At 39.6% G+C, this 18961-nt stretch overlaps 1 protein-coding gene across 20 annotated transcripts in view; it reads right to left on the minus strand.

Moving 5' to 3' along the window:
• The window catches only part of MAP7 (microtubule associated protein 7), a 119513-nt gene that overhangs the window by 82819 nt on the left and 17733 nt on the right, over positions 1 to 18961 (minus strand). For 10 of the 20 annotated variants that reach the window (XM_065057096.1, XM_065057100.1, XM_065057095.1 and 7 more), the window contains exon 3: positions 13833 to 13910. The exons of the other annotated variants lie outside the window; for them this stretch is intronic. In XM_065057096.1, coding sequence (XP_064913168.1) covers positions 13833 to 13910 — 78 coding nt within the window. The remainder of the gene's footprint in view (positions 1 to 13832; positions 13911 to 18961) is intronic. 20 annotated transcript variants of the gene reach the window in all.

Here is an 18961-nt window from a genome sequence, read left to right on the forward strand (position 1 = left end):
CACTTCCTATTGCAAAACACTCTGCCCAAGAGGGAGGCCTTGGGCAGGCAGCTCCAACCTGCCTCCAAATAAAACAGAGAAGTAGGACAGTAGGGTTTCCATGTTTGTCTTGGACAACCCTTCAATAGTTTAAAATACTCTTCCCCCTCCTTTCAAACAGCTTAGTGCAAAGATCAGTTACAGCACTACTGAAAAAAAACAATATTCATTTCAAGACAACACTAAATTGAGATGGAACCTTGGTTTTGGTGAAGGATTTTTTGCACGTGTACATAAGCAGGTTGTTTTCTTCACTATTTCCAATATTTTCATATTAGGTATACTATGCAGCATTCTAGCATTTCTTGGACATCAGGCAGTTCTTGATGTGTTTCTATTGGCTTGATGACAAATGAGCCTTTTCAAGAAGCACAGTCATTAATGTCAACACTTTGTCCAATATTATAGCAAATCAGTTCCTAGCAGCTTAACAGCAACTGCATCATCCTCAAAAAAATGCTAATAGTGCATTCAATCCAGACTTCAAGATATACCTGTGCTACAGTGTCGTGTTTTCTATATCACATTTTACTTGGCATCATAAGATATAATACAGAACTATATAATATGACCAAACACAGTTCTCCTCTGAAACTACCTCATTATAAATTTTGTTACAAAAGAATTAAAATTGGATTTGTTACACCAACAGGATCTTGTCATTGTTAGACCTCCCATTTCAATACCAACAGCTTGTAAACACTCTGGTTCTGCAATCATCATTTATTAAGCCATAATTACTACCCTACTCATGTGACACAAGGACATCTCTCACCCACTCTGCATGCTGGTCAATCCACATGACCTTAAAAAGGCCCACAGAAGTCAAAGCTCTGTCCTGCCACCATTGTCAGACCTGGGCTGACACATAAACAGCCTTGTGATATGTTTAGGGAGCCTGGGACTGAGCATCTGGTCCTGCCAGAGCCTTCCCAGACAACCGTAGCAATGGTAACCCCAGGAACAATAGCCCCACTTGCCTCTCAACTTGGATCTGTCTCTCTAGATGGAAACTTTTACATTTTCAGCTTTTTAGTATCTCATTTATTCAAATTATTGATGCTGATCCAAACATTCTCCTCCAGCCACAAAATTGGAACAACTGGGCCCAAATTTTTGCTGGGGACCTGGCTACTCCATGGTGAAAACAGTAACTACAGCTCTAGAGCTCTTCCTGTGAAGCTGTGAGCCTGAAGCAAGTAGGTTTTATGGAATATTAGGGAGGTAGATTGCTAAACACTGTGTAGTTTGAGTTGCAAACTCAAAACAGAGTGTAAGCATTAATTATCTTTGATTATGAATACTAAAGATTAATTATCATTAATTAATTATATCATCCTTGTTCAGATGATGAGCAGGTAACTTGCTCTGCAAGTAGCCCCCTTGAGGTACAGCACATGGAGTGTAGAAAACACACAAACAAAAACAAAACCAAGCTCATTCAGAACATGTTCCAAAAAGCCCCCATTGACACCCACTGTAAAACAGAATTAATAACCTAGGGAGAGAACAGGTTAAACCACCCCCCTGCTACAATGGTTCTAAAAATAAAAAGCAGTGTTTGTGTATTCCAATGCATTCACATTCAAGTTCAGATCACATGGCCTCGGGAGGTAAAAGCTATTCTGTCACTGACATGTAGGGTAAATTAACTTGCTAATTCACTTTCTGATGCACAGTCCACTGAGCACACAATTACATAAAAAAGGAAAATGAAAACTCATGCACAGTCAAGCATTTTAAATTTTTATGGGCTCTAACATTATACAGAGCTTTTTTAAATAAATAAATAAATAGATAGATAGATAGATACACTTTTTTTAAAAAAAACAAACCACACCATTCACCCTTAAATCAGTCACAAGCACAGCATGTATACACTGAGCATATGCCATCCTTCTCCGTTACTGCCAGACAAAAGCTACATTGCCAAAAATAGCCAGTGTACTAGAGCTGCTGCAGAATGCCCTAGATACATTTAGGCCATGAAGATTGAGCAGCCCTGCTGCAAGGAAGGGTTTGGCACTAACCGTCACAATAGGCCAGGGCTGAAGACAGAGAGGATGATGAATTTCCACTCTTGAAGTTAATTTTTAATAAACATGATTTAGCTGAGTTTAAAAGTGAGAGTCATCTGAAAGTTGTTTCCATGCAAAGCTGGAATATACATGTGCATATGCACAAAACCTAACAGGAAAAGGGTGTATTAAAATACTTGGTACAGGTTTTCAATGAAAAGGTCATGCAAAGAAAAAGTTGTAAATTTTTTTTGTGTGCGTGTGGTTTTTGTTTGTTTGTTTAACCATGAAACATCATACAGAGTTGACTTTACAAGAGTACGGTCCCAAAATTTAATAGATGTTTCCCCTATTTGATTTCTCAAGTATATTTTAAATGTGGTTTCTTCCTACTCTTTCTGCAGAGATTAGTAAAAGCTACCAGTTGACATTTTCTCTACATCAGGTAAAATACTATAAGCTGGAAGAGTTAAACAAGTAAAGATCAGTGTACTAAGTATTCAGAGGGATCAAAGATAGATTGTGGCTCAGCGTGCCAGACAGAGCCCCTCAAATCCCTCATCAAATTTCAGGTTCATCCACAATTTATCTTTCCCCACTATTCCAACACTCCATCCTGCATGTCAGAAGGCAGCATCTTGAACTATAGGAGTTGAGCGTTACAGCACTGCAATAACAAACAACACAGCCATGATAAAGTGGCAGTAATGTAAGGTGTTTAATGAACTAACAAGCTAGTGACATCCGAGAGTCATAAACTTCAGGCATTTACTTTCAACAGATTTTTGATCCACTCTAACGACAACAAGTGTATGTTTTTCTCAGTAAAATACTGAGTGTGACCAGAGCTAACACACTTTAAGCTCTGCAGCGGAGAGGACAGCGCCCTGTCTTTCTAATGCTACCCTCCAAGTCACCTCTGAGGAAGAAAGCTCAGTCTGAGTGAAGAGATCATTGCCTATATCAACTGACTGAGACAAAATGGATTTCTCCAGATTAGCAGAGGATTGCCCCACACTGGCAGGCAAGGCTTCACCTTGAGCCAGATGAGCAGTAGAAAAACACAAGAGCAATATCCACCCATGCCTTGCACCCCTCACGAGCCCAGCTCTGCAGGTGGGCCTTGCTACATTGCCTGCGAACCACCCAGCGTTTCAAAAAAACACACATACTACCAGCTTGTTCTTCTCACTGAAGATTACACGTTTTTTGTTTGGTTTATTTTGTTTTGTTTGTGTTTTGTTTTTGTTTTTACCCTGAGATCAATGCAATAGAAAGCAGAGGGTTGGAAACTTCATGTTAGCTAAGACAGTCTTACAGACCTACATGTTGAGGTACAGTCATCAGCCTTGAAAGTGTAAATATCAGCTTACATCAAAGTCTTTATAAAATTAATAATACAACAACAGTACAGTATTTAATGAGCAAGTTGCTGTTATAGCTTGATACTTAACTTCCTAGACCTATTTCTATGAAGGTTCAGCACAGAAAGCACTGAACAGAAAAGAAAGAAATCATTCAAGTGGCAGGCAAGACTTGATGCTCCTGTCATTCTGCATTTCTGACAAGGCTATTGTACGCCTAGGGGATCACATGTGAAAAAAGCAAGCTGTTTCTGCTCTAACCTGTCTTCACAAAGAGGGAGACTGCTTGGGGGAAAATGCAAGTGCCAGAAAACCAAAAGAATCCCTGAAAATTCAAATATATACTCCGCAGCCTATCCTGAGGAAGAAAACTTCAGTAGGTTGGTATGTAATAATCTTAAAACTGCCTGAAAAGAGTGTAATTCAGTTAGTGCTGCCAAACAGCAGCAGAAAAATGGTTTGGGGGGAGATTCCATCATCAGTTATATTCCCTAGTCTACCTCTGCTTCATTGGGTCTTTCATTACACTGACCAAAGAATTAAACCCTACATTTAAATAATAAAGAGAAATTCACTACAACAGTTTTCCCAAGTCTTAACAAAGACCTTCACTCTGCCTCCTTTGCAAGGTGTGTAAAAGAATCTACGGTTTCTTAAAAACATTGTACATGGAGGAAACTGTTCAAGTGAAATTTTCATATTTCAGTCTACAAGTACTAAATCAGAAGACACTGATATATACATATATATAGCTACTATATCTAGCTTAGTATTTAGGAACTTGGTCCCCCACCCTCTAAATCTACAATGCTCACATTTGTGTGAACTGTATAATCCTGCAGAATTAACTGCAAATAGAAGTGTCAATCTTTCCTTTGTGTCTATAAATGTCTCCATAATAAATTAGTCCATCAGTTACTTTTCATACATGTACAGAGTTGTTGTGTGGTTTTTTTTTTTTTTTTTTTTTTTGGTTGGTTGGTTTTGTTTGTTTTTTTCTTTTTTGCATTTCTTACATATCAAAATATATTTATATTTTTCATTACTTCTGTTTTGGTAACCAGGAGGCAACCACATGGGACTGAAAACTCTCCTGATAAGACATATGCTTCCACTGTAGATACAGTGTCATCATTAAATTATTTTAGTATGTTAACAGAAAAAGCTCCTTAAAATCTGGAAAAGTAGTAATTTCCTTTCCTCTCACCCACCCATAGAAGTAATAACACTATAACACAACCTATTTTATTTTTTTTTTCTGTAGAAGTCAAAATTCACTGTGGCATGAGAATAAGTGGACAGGGCTCCTTGACTGTACTGTTGGCTTTTCTCCTGGCCCACTGTGAGTTCCGTCCTTCCTTTATCCAATTCCCTAAAAAAACAGTCTTCTTCATTTCTTAAAAAAAGAAGAAAAAAAAAAAAAAAGGCTTTCTGAATCTTAATAGCTTATTTTCTTTTGTTTTAATGCTTTGATAAAAGTTTCCTTTCCCTGTATTACACAGGCCCTCAACTGCATACATGGGGTGAGAGCAAGCTAGTATATAAACACCAAAGAGAACAATGTAATAATAGCAGTGATACTCTGAGAGCAGGTCTCTCATGTTATAAACACTCCCCAAACTCCAAAGAGCATTTGCTAAAAACAGCTGAGTGCAATGGCTTCAGACCAAGAAGAACAATGTAAAGATCCCTTCTGCCCTTGTTGAAAGTTTAAGCATTTCCATGGCCACCCTGAAACAACTTGTGTAAGGCAGAAGTGTAGCCAAAAGAAGAGAACAGCCAGGGAATAAGCTGGCAGCTGATGGATACCAGAAGTGCTCTGCAGTTCCCATTCCAGGAACAGGAACAACACATCTTTGAGTCCTCATGAACCATTTGCCAGGAACAAGGCCTGGACATGACTCAGGTAGTCTGAGAAATTTCATTAGGTGGTGAAAAAAGCCCTCTGTGCCCCAAAATGTAACCCAAATGTACAGCATAATCATTGTTATTAACCCAGAACTACACATTTGATTACAGAGTTTTAGCAAAGTAACTTCCTTCAGCCATACTGTTATGAGCCTTAAGGTATAAGTCTAGTTTTAAGCATTTCTACTGTAAAGTGTTATGCAATTCTATATCCACAGAATCCATATTAAAAAACATAAAAAATAGTTTTATTGATTAATAAAATGGATATGAGGGAATTCACTCAAGTCTGAGATTTGTTTCTCTCCTACCCAGTGTGCTAGAGGAGGAGAGAATTTAAGAGTTATTCCACACATTTATATACTAAGCAATGTCAGATAAACTCTTCAGTAGGAGGTTGTCAGGAAAGTCATGACTTCCACTGTTGAGCAAAACCAGGCAAGTTTCAGTTACAAGAAGTCAGCATTAAGCAAACAGTGTACATAGGCTTCATTAATAAGAATGAAATCAGAAGCAGAATCCAGAAGTTTGAAGTGCCATAATTTGCAGTTAAGTAGTGTTAGGAAAAGTATTTACTACCATCATTTTGGAGCTCCCACAAATGCAGGCTACAGCAGCTAAAGTTGGTTCACTAGGATGTTATTACTGCAAAGACATGGAAACTTCAGCTAACAGCTCAGGGGCTACACTCTTTTCCTTAGGAAATACACACATTTTGCAAAATAACACTTTAGTGTAGCGTCACAAGATGTTATACATGTAGTTACTCTACCCATGTAGTTACTCTAACCATGGTGTACACACACCCTTTTGAAACACTATCCATTCACTTCTGTTGTAAGCGCATCTGTTTCTAAATGTAACTACACACCTACACATCTTTTCTGGGAGAACTGTCAGGAACTGCAACTTGCATGCTGGTGCATATTTCCTCCAAGCTATTCCTCTTCCTCCTACCGAACAAAATGCTGTGGAAGGAACAACCTATTCTGCATTTCGCTAAGCTGTACGTTTGGCAACTCTTTGAGGAAACAGCTCTTAAATGAGGAATTTGTGAAGATTTAGAACACAGAGCCACACTATCGAACAAAGCAATTACTGGAACAGTGAATAGAGCCTGAACAGACATGCAGCAGTTCAGTATTTGATTTAGTAGCAAGAGTAGGTAGCCTCATTGCTCCCCAAAGTGTTATTTCAGGCAGTCAGTAAGCTGCAGTCAAAGCTTAGTCTTAAAGCAGCAGCCTGATTTGCACAAGTATAATACTTGCCACAAACAAAACAAAGCAAAAACCCCCCCCCAAAAAAAACCAAAAAAAAACACACACACACACACACACACACACACACACAAAAACCAAAAACACACAAAAAATCACAAACCAAAAAGCCTCCCAAGTTTCCAAAACTAGCCAATAACTTTTGGATCTGGTTCACTATTAAATAACTCAGACTTCAGAGACTACACGTGAAAGAACTGAGTGTACCACTTTTTTGTGATGCTGTCTCTAAGGCACAGGCTAACTGCATCAGTACAGTCACTTCTAGCTTTTGTGTTTGGAAGTGCTGACTTTGTACACACCAGATGACATTCCCAATCCACCATTTTAACACTTCTATCTCTCTCTCTCTAGCTCATGATGAATTGTTTGCAATACAATAAATGCAATAGAGTCAAATCCAGTCCCAGGTCTCCACAGCTTAAGCAGTGCAGCAAATTGATAGTGTGGCTGCAAAACTATCTAGCCATTTACTGCCAATAGCATAAGAACAAACCCAAGGAATCTGTACCTAGTCCAGCATGGTGTCTCTCCAGTTCTCATAAATGCAGCTTTGATCTTAGGCAAACTCAAAGCATCAGTCAGAAGAGCTAGTAGCTCACAAACAGACACTATACCAAGTAAACAGACTCTGCAACCTTCTAGGAAGCCTGGGTAAGTATTGATTTCAGCAAAGAAACAAGTGTGAAAAAGCAAGATTTCAGAAATTAAAAAATACAAATAAAGTAGAAATAACTCCTTCATAACGCCTGTCTTCCCTGTGTCTGACACTCAAGTTATTTCTCCGTTAAATCCTATGACAAGTAGCAGGCTGTGCGCTTCAGGACTGAAGCCCTTTGTTTTTCCACACAAGCAATACCAGGCTGTGCAGGAGCAGCACTGCCCACAGTCCTGCCCATGTTGCTCATTCCTGGCTGAGGGGAGGGATGATTCATACCATTCAACAAGCACCCTGCTCCAGACTCCCTTTCTGTAAGAACGTAATAATGACCCACTTTCCAATAAAAGATTTTTTTGATCAAGTAATTATTCCAGTGCAAAATTATAAAGCTTCTTATAGTTCTACTATTTTGAGATTTAACTAAATGTGATAGCAGGATGTATAGACCCATCATTACTTCAGAAGATAAACAGATCTAGGATTTAAAGACCGATGAGAAATTTGCACCAATTCCTTCAAGGCAGTTTCAGGTACTCTACAACTATACCCGTTCTTGGAAGTTGTCTCTTTCTTTGAAATGGATACTGTATGGTTCTTTCTTTCAAGCAAGAATTAGACCACTCATTGTTTTCCTGAAAAACACAGTAAAGCCACAGAGATCCAGAACAGGATGGTAAGTGCTTTCAGTCCATTACCAAGACAAAAAGATAAGTGCTCTAAGCCTGAAAACAGGTGGTCAGATTCATTACTTTTTCAATTTAATTCACTTCAGAGGAATTACAACAGGGACAAAGTAGGCCCAGCCTTTTTAATGGTTTTGCACAAGTCTTATCTTGCATCTTCTTGCCCAATATACTTTAACATTCCCCACACACAGCACCTCTTCTTAGGAGATCTGCGCTACTCATGAGTTACAACTACATAAGACAGGATTACAGTCATGCAAAACATCTGTAGCTCTGAAAAGATCAGACTACCCAGTTACAACTACCTCATGAAATATTTTAGCTACTTCAAGGTCAGTAAGCCTAGTTTTTTCCTCATACACTTTTTTAATTCTTGGTTTCAACTCCTATTCAGAGAAGGCTTCATTAAAAGACTTTGGAAGAGGTTTTAAAGACTATGGGAAGGGAACACACATGAAGTCTAGCTTTTCAGTGCTCAAAACCTGAAGTACCTCAGTTCTGTAATTGGTGGGCTTCAACTGATACCACAGGACACCTTTCCAGCTGTGACAGCAGACTACAAAATTCAGTGTTCAGCTATTTGTAGCATTAACTACTGCAGGCAATAGTCTATTAGGGTTTTCCCACTCTCTTAGCAGGAAAGTATTTGACTTAACAGAGCAAGAACAGGATACAGAATCAATGTCTGCAATCTTTGTGTTTCATTCTTCCAAAGCTTGTGATGAAATCTCTAGTGTAACCTCTTCCCACACTAGTTGTTTAGAAACAATAGCCCTTTAAAAAGAAGAGAGACATCATCAATAAGTGTTCCTACTTTGTTTACCTGGGAGTCGGGGAATGCCTTCGCAATACTTATCTATTTTCTTTCTCACATAATCAGACTTCAAGTACTGGAATATTTTTCAATGATGCCTTGCAATACACTTTTATTATAGTACATGGGTGAGGCATACTACCCTGCTTGCATAAGGGCAGATGCTGGAAGAAAGGCTTCTCCATGTCAAAAAAGTCAACTTTCACCCTGCTTTCAGGCTAAGCAGTTTACCACAGCACTGCTTACTACTTTGCTACAGAGGCTTGGAATTAGGAACACTGGTACAGTAGCAATCCTTGCATGCAGAAAGCTTTGGGGATCAGCTGATATTAAGATTTCTCCCCAAAGGTACCCACAGACAGTGGGAACATTTACACAAACACCACCGATGAAAAGACTTTAGCCCGTATACTTCACCAAAATCACAAACCACACTATAATGTTATGATGCCTTACCTGGGTGGGACAGGGCATGGAAATACTTTCAAATTTTTGATCAGTTATTTGTGATTTTCTAGGCAGACTTGGCAGGACTGCATCTGCAATGTTTACCAAAAGAAATTCAATCTGTTTAAAAGACTAACAACCAACATATCTACATCTCATCAAATCCATGAATAGGCAATCCAGAGCGGTGGCAGCAGACCTGCTCAGCAAATCAACCTGGCAGCAACCTCCTCCGCCATCTGCTTGGCCAGCAGCACCTCAGCACACACAACTTTTGGTTCTACTGGCACGTGAAAGGCAGAGCTCAGTGGACCACAACCAACACACCATGCAAGCAGCCCATCAAAGCTGCCCAACTTTGCAAGCATCAATGCTTGAGCAGCTCTGACCAGCTACAGCTCATGTTGGCCCTTCCCTGCCAGGCCATGGAGAGTACAGCACAGGGGAAACAGCAGAAAAGGCCCCCCTGCCAATTAACATAAGCCTCAATGCTTCACTTCCTCAGCTGTGAGTTGTATCCAACACAAATTAACTTCTCTTTCAGCAGAAAGTCCCAATTAATTTTGAAGGCATTCTGAACACCAACACCCTTCTTATTCTGCTCATGTTATTTTTCCCCCTTTAAAAAGCAAAGCATAAAACATAATCCAGCATTGCACAATTTTACAGCAGCACAAAATAAGGGTATTTGAAAGGTGGCTTCTGCACTTAGAATTGCACAGTAGTGTGTTACATAATGGGAAAGCCAGATCTCATTGGATTTTGCCATTTAAAGATCCAAGAGCACAACAGAGTGAAAGTTTAAACATATTCAGACAGTGATTTCACATCTTTTAACACCTGCAGCTAGCATAGTCTTCTCAAAAGGCTTACAGGGAAAACATTTTGTTCTCATTTTGTAAAAAATAATTTTCTGATAAATATACACATATATACGTGTTTGTGATATATTATATTACATATGAAACCCTTTTGGCGTATATAATTAATGCAGTTTTAATTTAAAGAACATTCAAGCAACAGGTCAATGAAGGAAGCTGGGACAACGGAAAGGGAGAAAATGCTGTGCAGAGAGTAGAAATTAGGTGCACTGTTGCTCAGCCACAAGTAATCACAGCATCATTGGCTGGCTATTTTTCTACAGACTATATTCAATAATCCCTACACAGCCTGCAATATTTGAGTCAGACAGGATAGCTCTCATTATACTCACTATTGTCAGGATGTCCTGCAAAAACAAGTTTCCCCTCCCCAGAGAAAGAAGCAGAGACTGTTCCTGTAAATGTTACTAGACATGATATTTATCACCAGTTATTCTCTAAGTCACTAGAATTTTCATGTGAAAAGGCAGTCTTTGCAACACGGGTCTCAGAAGGACTGTTAATCAACAGACTGGTGATTGTACAACCAGTTAAGACAGTTGCTTTAAAAATAAAAATTAAGCCTTCCTCAAGTGAAGAACATGCCTCTGTGTTTACATTGTTACGTCGTCTCTTGACTTTCATGGCACTCACTCACTCCCGGCCTCCTGTGTCATTGCATTTTTGTACTGCTTCAGTCCATGAAAGCGAGCAGGTGAGGCTGGATATTCTGTGGCAGAGAATTGGTTGAGAATGGGGAAGGACGAAGGGTTTAAAAAAATAAGTAAATGGACCCCCACACAGGCACGTATTACGAAAGGTTTTGTAACCAAAGAGAAAAACTGAAAATCTGACTTTGAACTACAGCTGTCATATCCTGCTTACTCCACAAAACAGCCCATTTCTTAGTATGCAGTAACTCTGCCAACCCACTTTAACTATTCTACAGCATCACTATAAGAAATATCTCTCTTTGAGGACTGATAAAGCAAATGTCATCAACATCAAATACAAAAGTAAACCTCCTGATCAAGTTGCTCACTAGCTCGTTTCTTTCTAAAGCTATGTTAGCTTACATGGTTTTGAGAACAGGTGCCTGCTTATGTGCCTCACTGGTTGGAATGTGTCAGATCAGACTCCTGGGAGCCACAACAAGGGCAAGCAAGAATAAACAGCCACAAAAAGATGAGGGGAACCTCTCCCATTAACACAGATCCCCTTCTTGAAGCTTTTGGTAGCTTACCAGGGTCCAGCTTACAAGGCCATATAGTTGCTCCCCCTGCTTTAAAAAACAAACAAAAAAACATACCACAAATAAACAAAACCCACAAAATAAACACACACACACACACACACAAAATAACCACACCGCAAACAACAAAAAACCCACACACTAACCACAAACAAAAGAGGTCAAAAACATCTGAAAATACCTCCAACAACTCCACTAAAAACTGGCCTGCAGACTTCCACATTTCATCAACATAACTTTCTTGCCTTGTTTTATGGAAAAAAGCTACAGTCTCACCATCTGGGGCTAAATTAGTGATAAGAACTTCCTACTGGCAATTATCTGCATCTTTTTGAAAAGAAATCCTAGAACAAGTTTAAGAAAACTCCATAATCAAAGCCTGGAGTATAAAGCGAAAGACCAAAGAACAGGACTTCCTCAAAATGTAAGCTAAATCTTCACCAAGTGTTAAAAGGAACTTCTAGTAGCAGCAAGATACACTGAGCCCCTTCACAGCCAGGCAATAGCAGGGCCTGTTTGCTGAGCTAAGATAAGCATAAATCACCTCAGAAAACCTTGAGGTCGAGAGTCTATTCAGAACTCCAACACATTATAATCATGGAGATGCTGTCTTCATTTCTCAAGAGAGGAAGATAAACCTTTCTTACTGTCACCCTAAATATTTCAACCTTGAAATGTTACTCATCACACAGATGCCACAAACAAGTGAAATCTGTAAGGATGGTGATTAAACAAAACTGCAACAGAAAAAGAAGGCATCCATAAGCAACACAAGGGTGTGAGAGTTACAATCTTCACTACCCTGCTTTCCTATGCTCTGCATCAGTTATTGGTAGAAAGACTTATGTTAAACATAGTGCAGTGAAAAGCCAAGCTACTCTGTATGATCTTCAGTGACACTGAGCATCTGAGATGTGGTTTACAGCAGCAATCCAGGTAAGTCACAGCGAGGCTAACACTGAACACAAAGTAGCTGACAGTTGTGTTTATTAACCTCAAGAATAACCTGGTGATGAAAAATTCTGGCACAAAAGTAAATAAATACATTATGGAGCATTTCAGAAAAGACAGATTTGAAGTGTAAGAACATACCAAAATGCTGATATCCCAGGCACAATGACAAGTACAAGCTGCCTGGTCTGCAGCCTAGTTTTATTGCCAATACCTCACTCAGCAGCTGGTTGTTGCTGTCCTTTTCTGGTTTACAGATGGCAACTGCCATCTGCTTTTTCTTTACCCCTTTACCCTCTCATTTTGCAGTTCATTCGGCAACTAAACACAGAAGTTTAACATCGATAGATGGAGGTTTGTTTTGGAGTTGGGGTTTTGTTTGTTTGCTTTTTAAAACACAAACTACTTTTTCTTCCTTCGCTGCAGGGAATAAGAGACTGAGGTAGACATGCTTTGGTTTCTCTAGTGAAAGGGAATGCATACAAAATGTGAAAGTAGCATTGTCTAGAGTTCGTGTGGACTCCATGTCCAAGATGGGGATGCACATTCCTTATTGAAACACCCGTTACAATTAAGAAGGAATAACAGGCAAGAAGGTTCAGCAGTTTGTTTTCCACTATACTGCCACTACTGCACTCAGAAATATAAACAAGTGAGAACTCCACCGACATCACACCTCTGTCTTCAAAACCAGCTCAGACACAGCTGATGTCATTCATGGCGTCTCAGCATACAAGCCAAAACTTAGTGTTGTCATTTTCATCAGTGCATTAGTCAGCACGCAGCCAATAGGGAAACCGACTTTGAAAAAAAAAAAAAAAGCTAGAATTGGCTGTGTGAAAGGATGAGTTCTCATGTCAAGGGCGGGTAACCGGATAAACCTGCATTTCCAAAACAGCTTTCTGAAAAGCCCTCTGAAGCAGAATTGAGAAACAAGATAGCTTTGTACACTAAAATACAACAGTGTGAAATAAGTTCTGTCAGCACTTCTATAATAAAACTTGCCTGTGCTGAAAAAGATCTGCAACTCAAGAATGGAAAAACCAAGCCTCTTCAGCACACTTAACAGTGTGGTTCTGAGATTTTTAGGTCCAGGATCTTTCACTGCACTTTCAACTAGTCAGACTGTCTCTGCCCAAGACATGAGCACTACAATCACATTCCCATCAATTAAATTAGAATTCAGGCAGTCTGCAGAAGTGTTATTTTTGGAAGTATATGTTACTTCCTCACTCCTCTTCCTCATTGTCTCCCAGCACACAGATAATAAAAATTCTCATTCATATTTTATGTGTCATCCACTATCCTCAGATCCTTCAGCAGGCATCATGGTTCCTGGTAAGGAAAGAGAGCACACTTCTAGCACAGCATACCATGCAATAGGAGGTGGCTATGGCACTAGGCTGCAGCAAGGTTCTTCTGAGGCAAAACTCCACCAGCCAAATATTTCCTGGCTGCAGAGGTGTGCAACGGCACCAGCTTTGTTCCACAACCTCCCAATGCTAAACAAAAAAATCAGCTGCAGATCACTGAAGAGATGTGTGAGCAGCTTTACCTGGCATGCCAGATTGTGGAAGAACAGTTGCTCCCATATCTGCTTCAGATGTGAAAGGAAGACCCAGAAGAAAGTTGACTGTGAAAAAAACAAAACAAAACAACACAACATCCATGTGAAGGACTAGGCCAATTAGCAGGCATGACTGGAGATTCAGAGTGCAGTGGTATTAAACAAGAGAAATAAAGACTGAAGACCAGACAGCCAGCAACCAAACTACAAATTCAGTACATAGAGTCCTTCTGGGACTTCCAGTACCTTGAGTATTTCCCCTGGGTTGTTGAGGTTTTGGGGTAACTCTCAACTCCTAAGAAAACTGACTTGTCACCTTCTCTTGCAAGCTAATTGTAAATCTGGCCTCCAACATACAGTATTGAAAACCACTTACTGAGATTAAGGACCAATTGTAAATCCACAACTATTAATATAACTTCTAACAGGAAACTCCTGCTTTCCATGAAGGCAGCTGTACAGACACTGTTACTAGAAAAGGAAAAGTGCTTCAGCTAATTAAATTTTTATTCTTAAGTGAAGGGCATCAACTGAAAGATTTCTATGGTTTGGATTCTCTACTACTTCCCACCAGTCTCAGCCGATATTATACCTGTGCTTGATTTGCTCAAAATCTTGATTCCAAACCCAGTTTCCACTTGTTGACACCTGCACAGTTAAACTCTAGGAATTAGACATGAACTCAAATCTACAGAAGCATAGCTAATCACTGAGAAAAACTGTGTTGCCTCTACAGAGCTAAAGGGCAAAACTGGGCTTCAACAGATCTGGAACAACTAGAAGGTAATCTATTTGCCCAGCACTAATAAAATTGAACAAAAACTTCAATGTACTTTTAATCTGACAGACAATCAGAGAGAGAGAATCTTGTACTATCATCCCATTGAAGCTACAGAAGGTTTTATTCTAGTTCAAAACAACTGAACAGTTCCCCAGCACACACACAAACGGCAGCTACACCTGTGTCAGTACTGACACAGCAGTTCAGCTTTCCACCAGCACAGCCTGCCCCAAACCCCTTGTCTCCTTTTAGTACAGGGACACAAATTCTACTTTCTGGAGAACCCTGCATTCAGGTTAAGCTGCTATGACCTGCCTACTGGAACTTTCTTTATTGTAGCCATTATCAGCAAGTCAATCATTGAGAGGAGAAAGTGAAGCTTGCATTCCGGTGCGTCTCCTCTGAAACTGCTAGTATAAAAAGAAAATTTGAACAATCTGCATGCTATCCCTAGTCATTCCTACCTTGACTAAGCAGTTATGCTGTATCTATGCATTCAGGTCACCAAGATGGGTTTGGGGACAATCTGGATATTCAATGGTTGTCATAGCCAAACCTATAAATCAATGAGATGGGACTTTTGTGTAGAATTTGGTAAAAGTGATTCCTCTCCTCTGAAAGAGAAAAATACATTGTCTCAAGCAACAAGATGTGAAAGCCTGAGTTTTAGTGTACTCCTTAATTTAGTTTCTGATGTTTCATCTGCATTTCTATTTGCTTGTTAAAGATCGCCCATAGCCTCCCTCACCTTCCTGACACGAGATCTGACCTACAGACATTAGTATCTACTCACACCATGCTTCAACTCAACACAGGTGAAACTCATGAGTTTCAAGTAGTGCTCACTGCAAAAATAGCACACCATGAGATGCACTTTCAGTGAGTGAAGGCAGTCCATTAAAATACTGCAAATTGCATCAATCATTGTGGCATTTTTTCTCCTGCCACATTACTGTTGTGGCCTGAGGTTGAGTAGACTACGTTAAATAATTCCTTAACATGGCTTAAAAAACATAAATCACTTCTGAAGAGGCTTCTGACAATAAAACAACACTCTCTTGAGATGCTTCCATTTAGAACTTTTAATTCTCCAATACCAGAAAAACAAGTTCTCCAGTTGTACAGATTGAATTTAAATAAGCAGGAAAGAAAAATAATATATATATGTACACACACATATATATATAAAGGACTCTGTGGGCAGCTGAGTAAGCAAAGAATGTACACATGTGAATTTGTGCAGGAAGAAAAATTATGTACTACCACTGATTCATCAAGCCCAGTAAGGAGCAGAGTTCCATCATTGCTTGCTCATGGCCAGAAGCAACACACTAGGCCAGTGCTCATTAATTTCTCTGGAGTTTGATTTGACAAGCAAAAGGTTTTATCTTAAAAATAAAGCCAGACTTCTAGGTACCCGGATACAAAGGTAACTCGGAAGGAGCAAATGGATGCAGCAATTTCTGAGCAAGCTTGCAAACAACAGCAGGAGTGCCAAGACTCTCAACAACATCACAATCACAAAAACATCAGGGGATCTAACTGCAACATATTTATTTTAAAAATACATGCTTAGCTCCAGCCTCATTTATTCACTGCAAAATACTACCCAGGCATGCGTAGTATGGTACAGATAGGGCACGGAACTCCATTTCTTCTTGCTGTCATCTTATTCCAATGGCACATTACTGTATAAACCCCTTGAAAGAGTATTCTTTTTATATTTTCAGGGAAAAAAAAATACAAGACCTCGGGGAATGTCAAGATCCTTGGACAGACCTACTGTGCTACACATTTCTCTCTTCCCCATAAGAAGCTACCATAAACCTACATTGCTTTTGTATGTATTTTCCACACAGTTGGAATCACATAGCCAATTCAAGGTTTTTAAAGCCACTACTCTTACAGTGGTAAGAGTGAATAAGGAAGAAACTCCACTGCTTGCTATCAACTTGTCATGAGTGCCGTTTCTTCTTATATGGAGCTTTCTTGAGAACTGTCTAAATTAAGCTCTACTTTTTTTGCAACACTGACAAGCATTCTCTCTTGCAAGTACAGTAACCAAATACCGCACCCTGTTTTCACATGGACAGCTCTGATGAATACTCTGTTATCGTTTATATCTTGGTTCAAATGACCCTGTTTACTTACAAAAGTTACTTTGCAAAATTCAATCTTTTCCCTAATTAGGATTATCCTCAGTTCACATGCCAAGTTAACCTGAATTCCTTTTAACAAATATCTTAAAGACTTAGTTGTATTTTTTTGGGCTTTTGCCATCCACACACTCAATTCAAGTATGCTCCCTGAGTACATGAATAGATCACAAGCTGTTTCCTCCCACAAAAACAGCTAACAAAATACATGAACACAATCCTCTAGAATCAGCAGTGGAAGCCTCTTCTTATGGAGCTGAGCTAGAAGTGTAAGATGATTCTTAGCCAGCATAGATAAGCTCTCAGTAATCCTAGCACACACTTTGATGAACAGACTGTGTTACAATACAAGCCAACTCCTCAGACCTGGGACTTTCACTCTGAAAGCCAGAGGGACTGAGCAAATCAGATTTGCTCCACTGGTCTGCAGACATATTCCCTGCTATCCTCAAGACTTCCAGCACAGTCTCTTTGCTTCACTGCAAATAAATTACTTCATGTTAGGATCTCTTTGTCTGTTACAAATAAGTTGTTTTGTGCTACCCAGCACCTACAGCTATGAACTGCGAAATTCTACAAAGGAGACAGCTTTGTAGCTTCCTGAAAAAAAAGCCACAACTTCCTTCTGCACCTTCAACAGCTATAAATTAGGTAATTAATACAGAGTTTTGTTGTTGTTTTTTTAAGAATGCACATCCCAGATACTTGGAGAGCCATTTTAAAATAAACATCCAGAAAAATCACAGATACTTTTGGACCCTTCTTCTTCTGGCCTTGGCTAGCAGAAAAACAGAGGAAGTATAAAGAAACATAGCAGCACTCACTGGAAGGTGCAGGATAAGTAACCACACTGTCCAGGTTCTCTGCCCTGCCCCTTTACGCAACAAGCATTGTAATGAGACTTGGTATCCTTCCTTCCTTCCACCCACTCTTCCCCCTAACTTTGCCTCAAATGCAGATGGGCAAGATAATGCTAGCAACTGCCAAGAAAACCTCCAATACTTGATTTTGGTAAGCCAGTTCACCAGCCTTTAACAGCTGCTCAGTGTTCTGCCCAAAACAAACTGGCGGTCATTCTACTGACCCAGTGGGAAAGCCACCATCCCAGGCAGTTTTGTTGGTGTGCAGTGTGGTGGAGGCAAGAGACCAAGCTGTCATTCTGGATTCAGCCTGAGGCACAGACTCCACAGTGTGGGATAAGATTACTCTTCCACACCCCATGCAGTACCTGTTTTGTAGGTATACAGTTTCAGTTTCCAGGACTATCAGTTTAATGCCCTTGAAGATGACGAATTCCCTTTTCTTTCCAGTATCTTAAGTCTGTGTTTGGGTACAGACACACAGCAACAAAATAACAACTGAATTAAAAGTTAGCCAATCTGATTTTCCCCAATACATTCAGAACACTGAGACTAAGTACACAAACAGTCATACTAGAAAAATCTCTCTCATCTCTCTGGATGAACAAACCTTACATCTGAAATGAGCATTACACAAAAACATTACCTCCGCACAACAGCAGCAAAATCTGGTAATCACAAACATCGCTGCCATGCACCAAAGGACTGAAAAATCCCTTTTGTTTTCAAGATGACAAAGAATCAGTGCTACTGTTCAGAGACATAAAGCACGTATGTCTAACTTGGTATTAGCAGCAATAATCACTCAGCAGATTAGAGTTATAGTCGCTTGATAAGTTTTAACGAAGCAGGCAGGTGAAGGATTCTTTTGTTAGTTTAGTTGAGGCTTGTTTTCATTTGTTTGCCATAAGTCTCATATGGCAGCTATTTCAGTTATTAATTATGCTAATATTTCTGGATTATAAATTTGGATAACTTTTCTACGCTCTTCAAATGATGATAATGTTGTGTCTCTAAAATTAACAGTCTGAGAAGGTATCCCCCTCTCCCCCAAGAGGAAGGAGAGGAGACATCACTTACAAATTTCATAAAATTGACTGAGAGTTAAGACCACATCCGAGGTGCACAAAAATCAACGTATCAGAGCAGGAAAATACTAAGGTGAATTGAATTGTTCGTGCCTGAATGTAAAAAAAGGGATGAGGCCAAAGTTCACACACACAGGATGGATACCTTTAATTAAACACTAATCTACCTGGACACATCTTTGCAATTTACATAAAGAATGACATTCACACACTATCTTCAGTCACAGAAACA

This window comes from Columba livia, chromosome 3, assembly GCF_036013475.1.
Source record: "Columba livia isolate bColLiv1 breed racing homer chromosome 3, bColLiv1.pat.W.v2, whole genome shotgun sequence".
In the NCBI taxonomy this organism is placed as follows: domain Eukaryota; kingdom Metazoa; phylum Chordata; class Aves; order Columbiformes; family Columbidae; genus Columba; species Columba livia.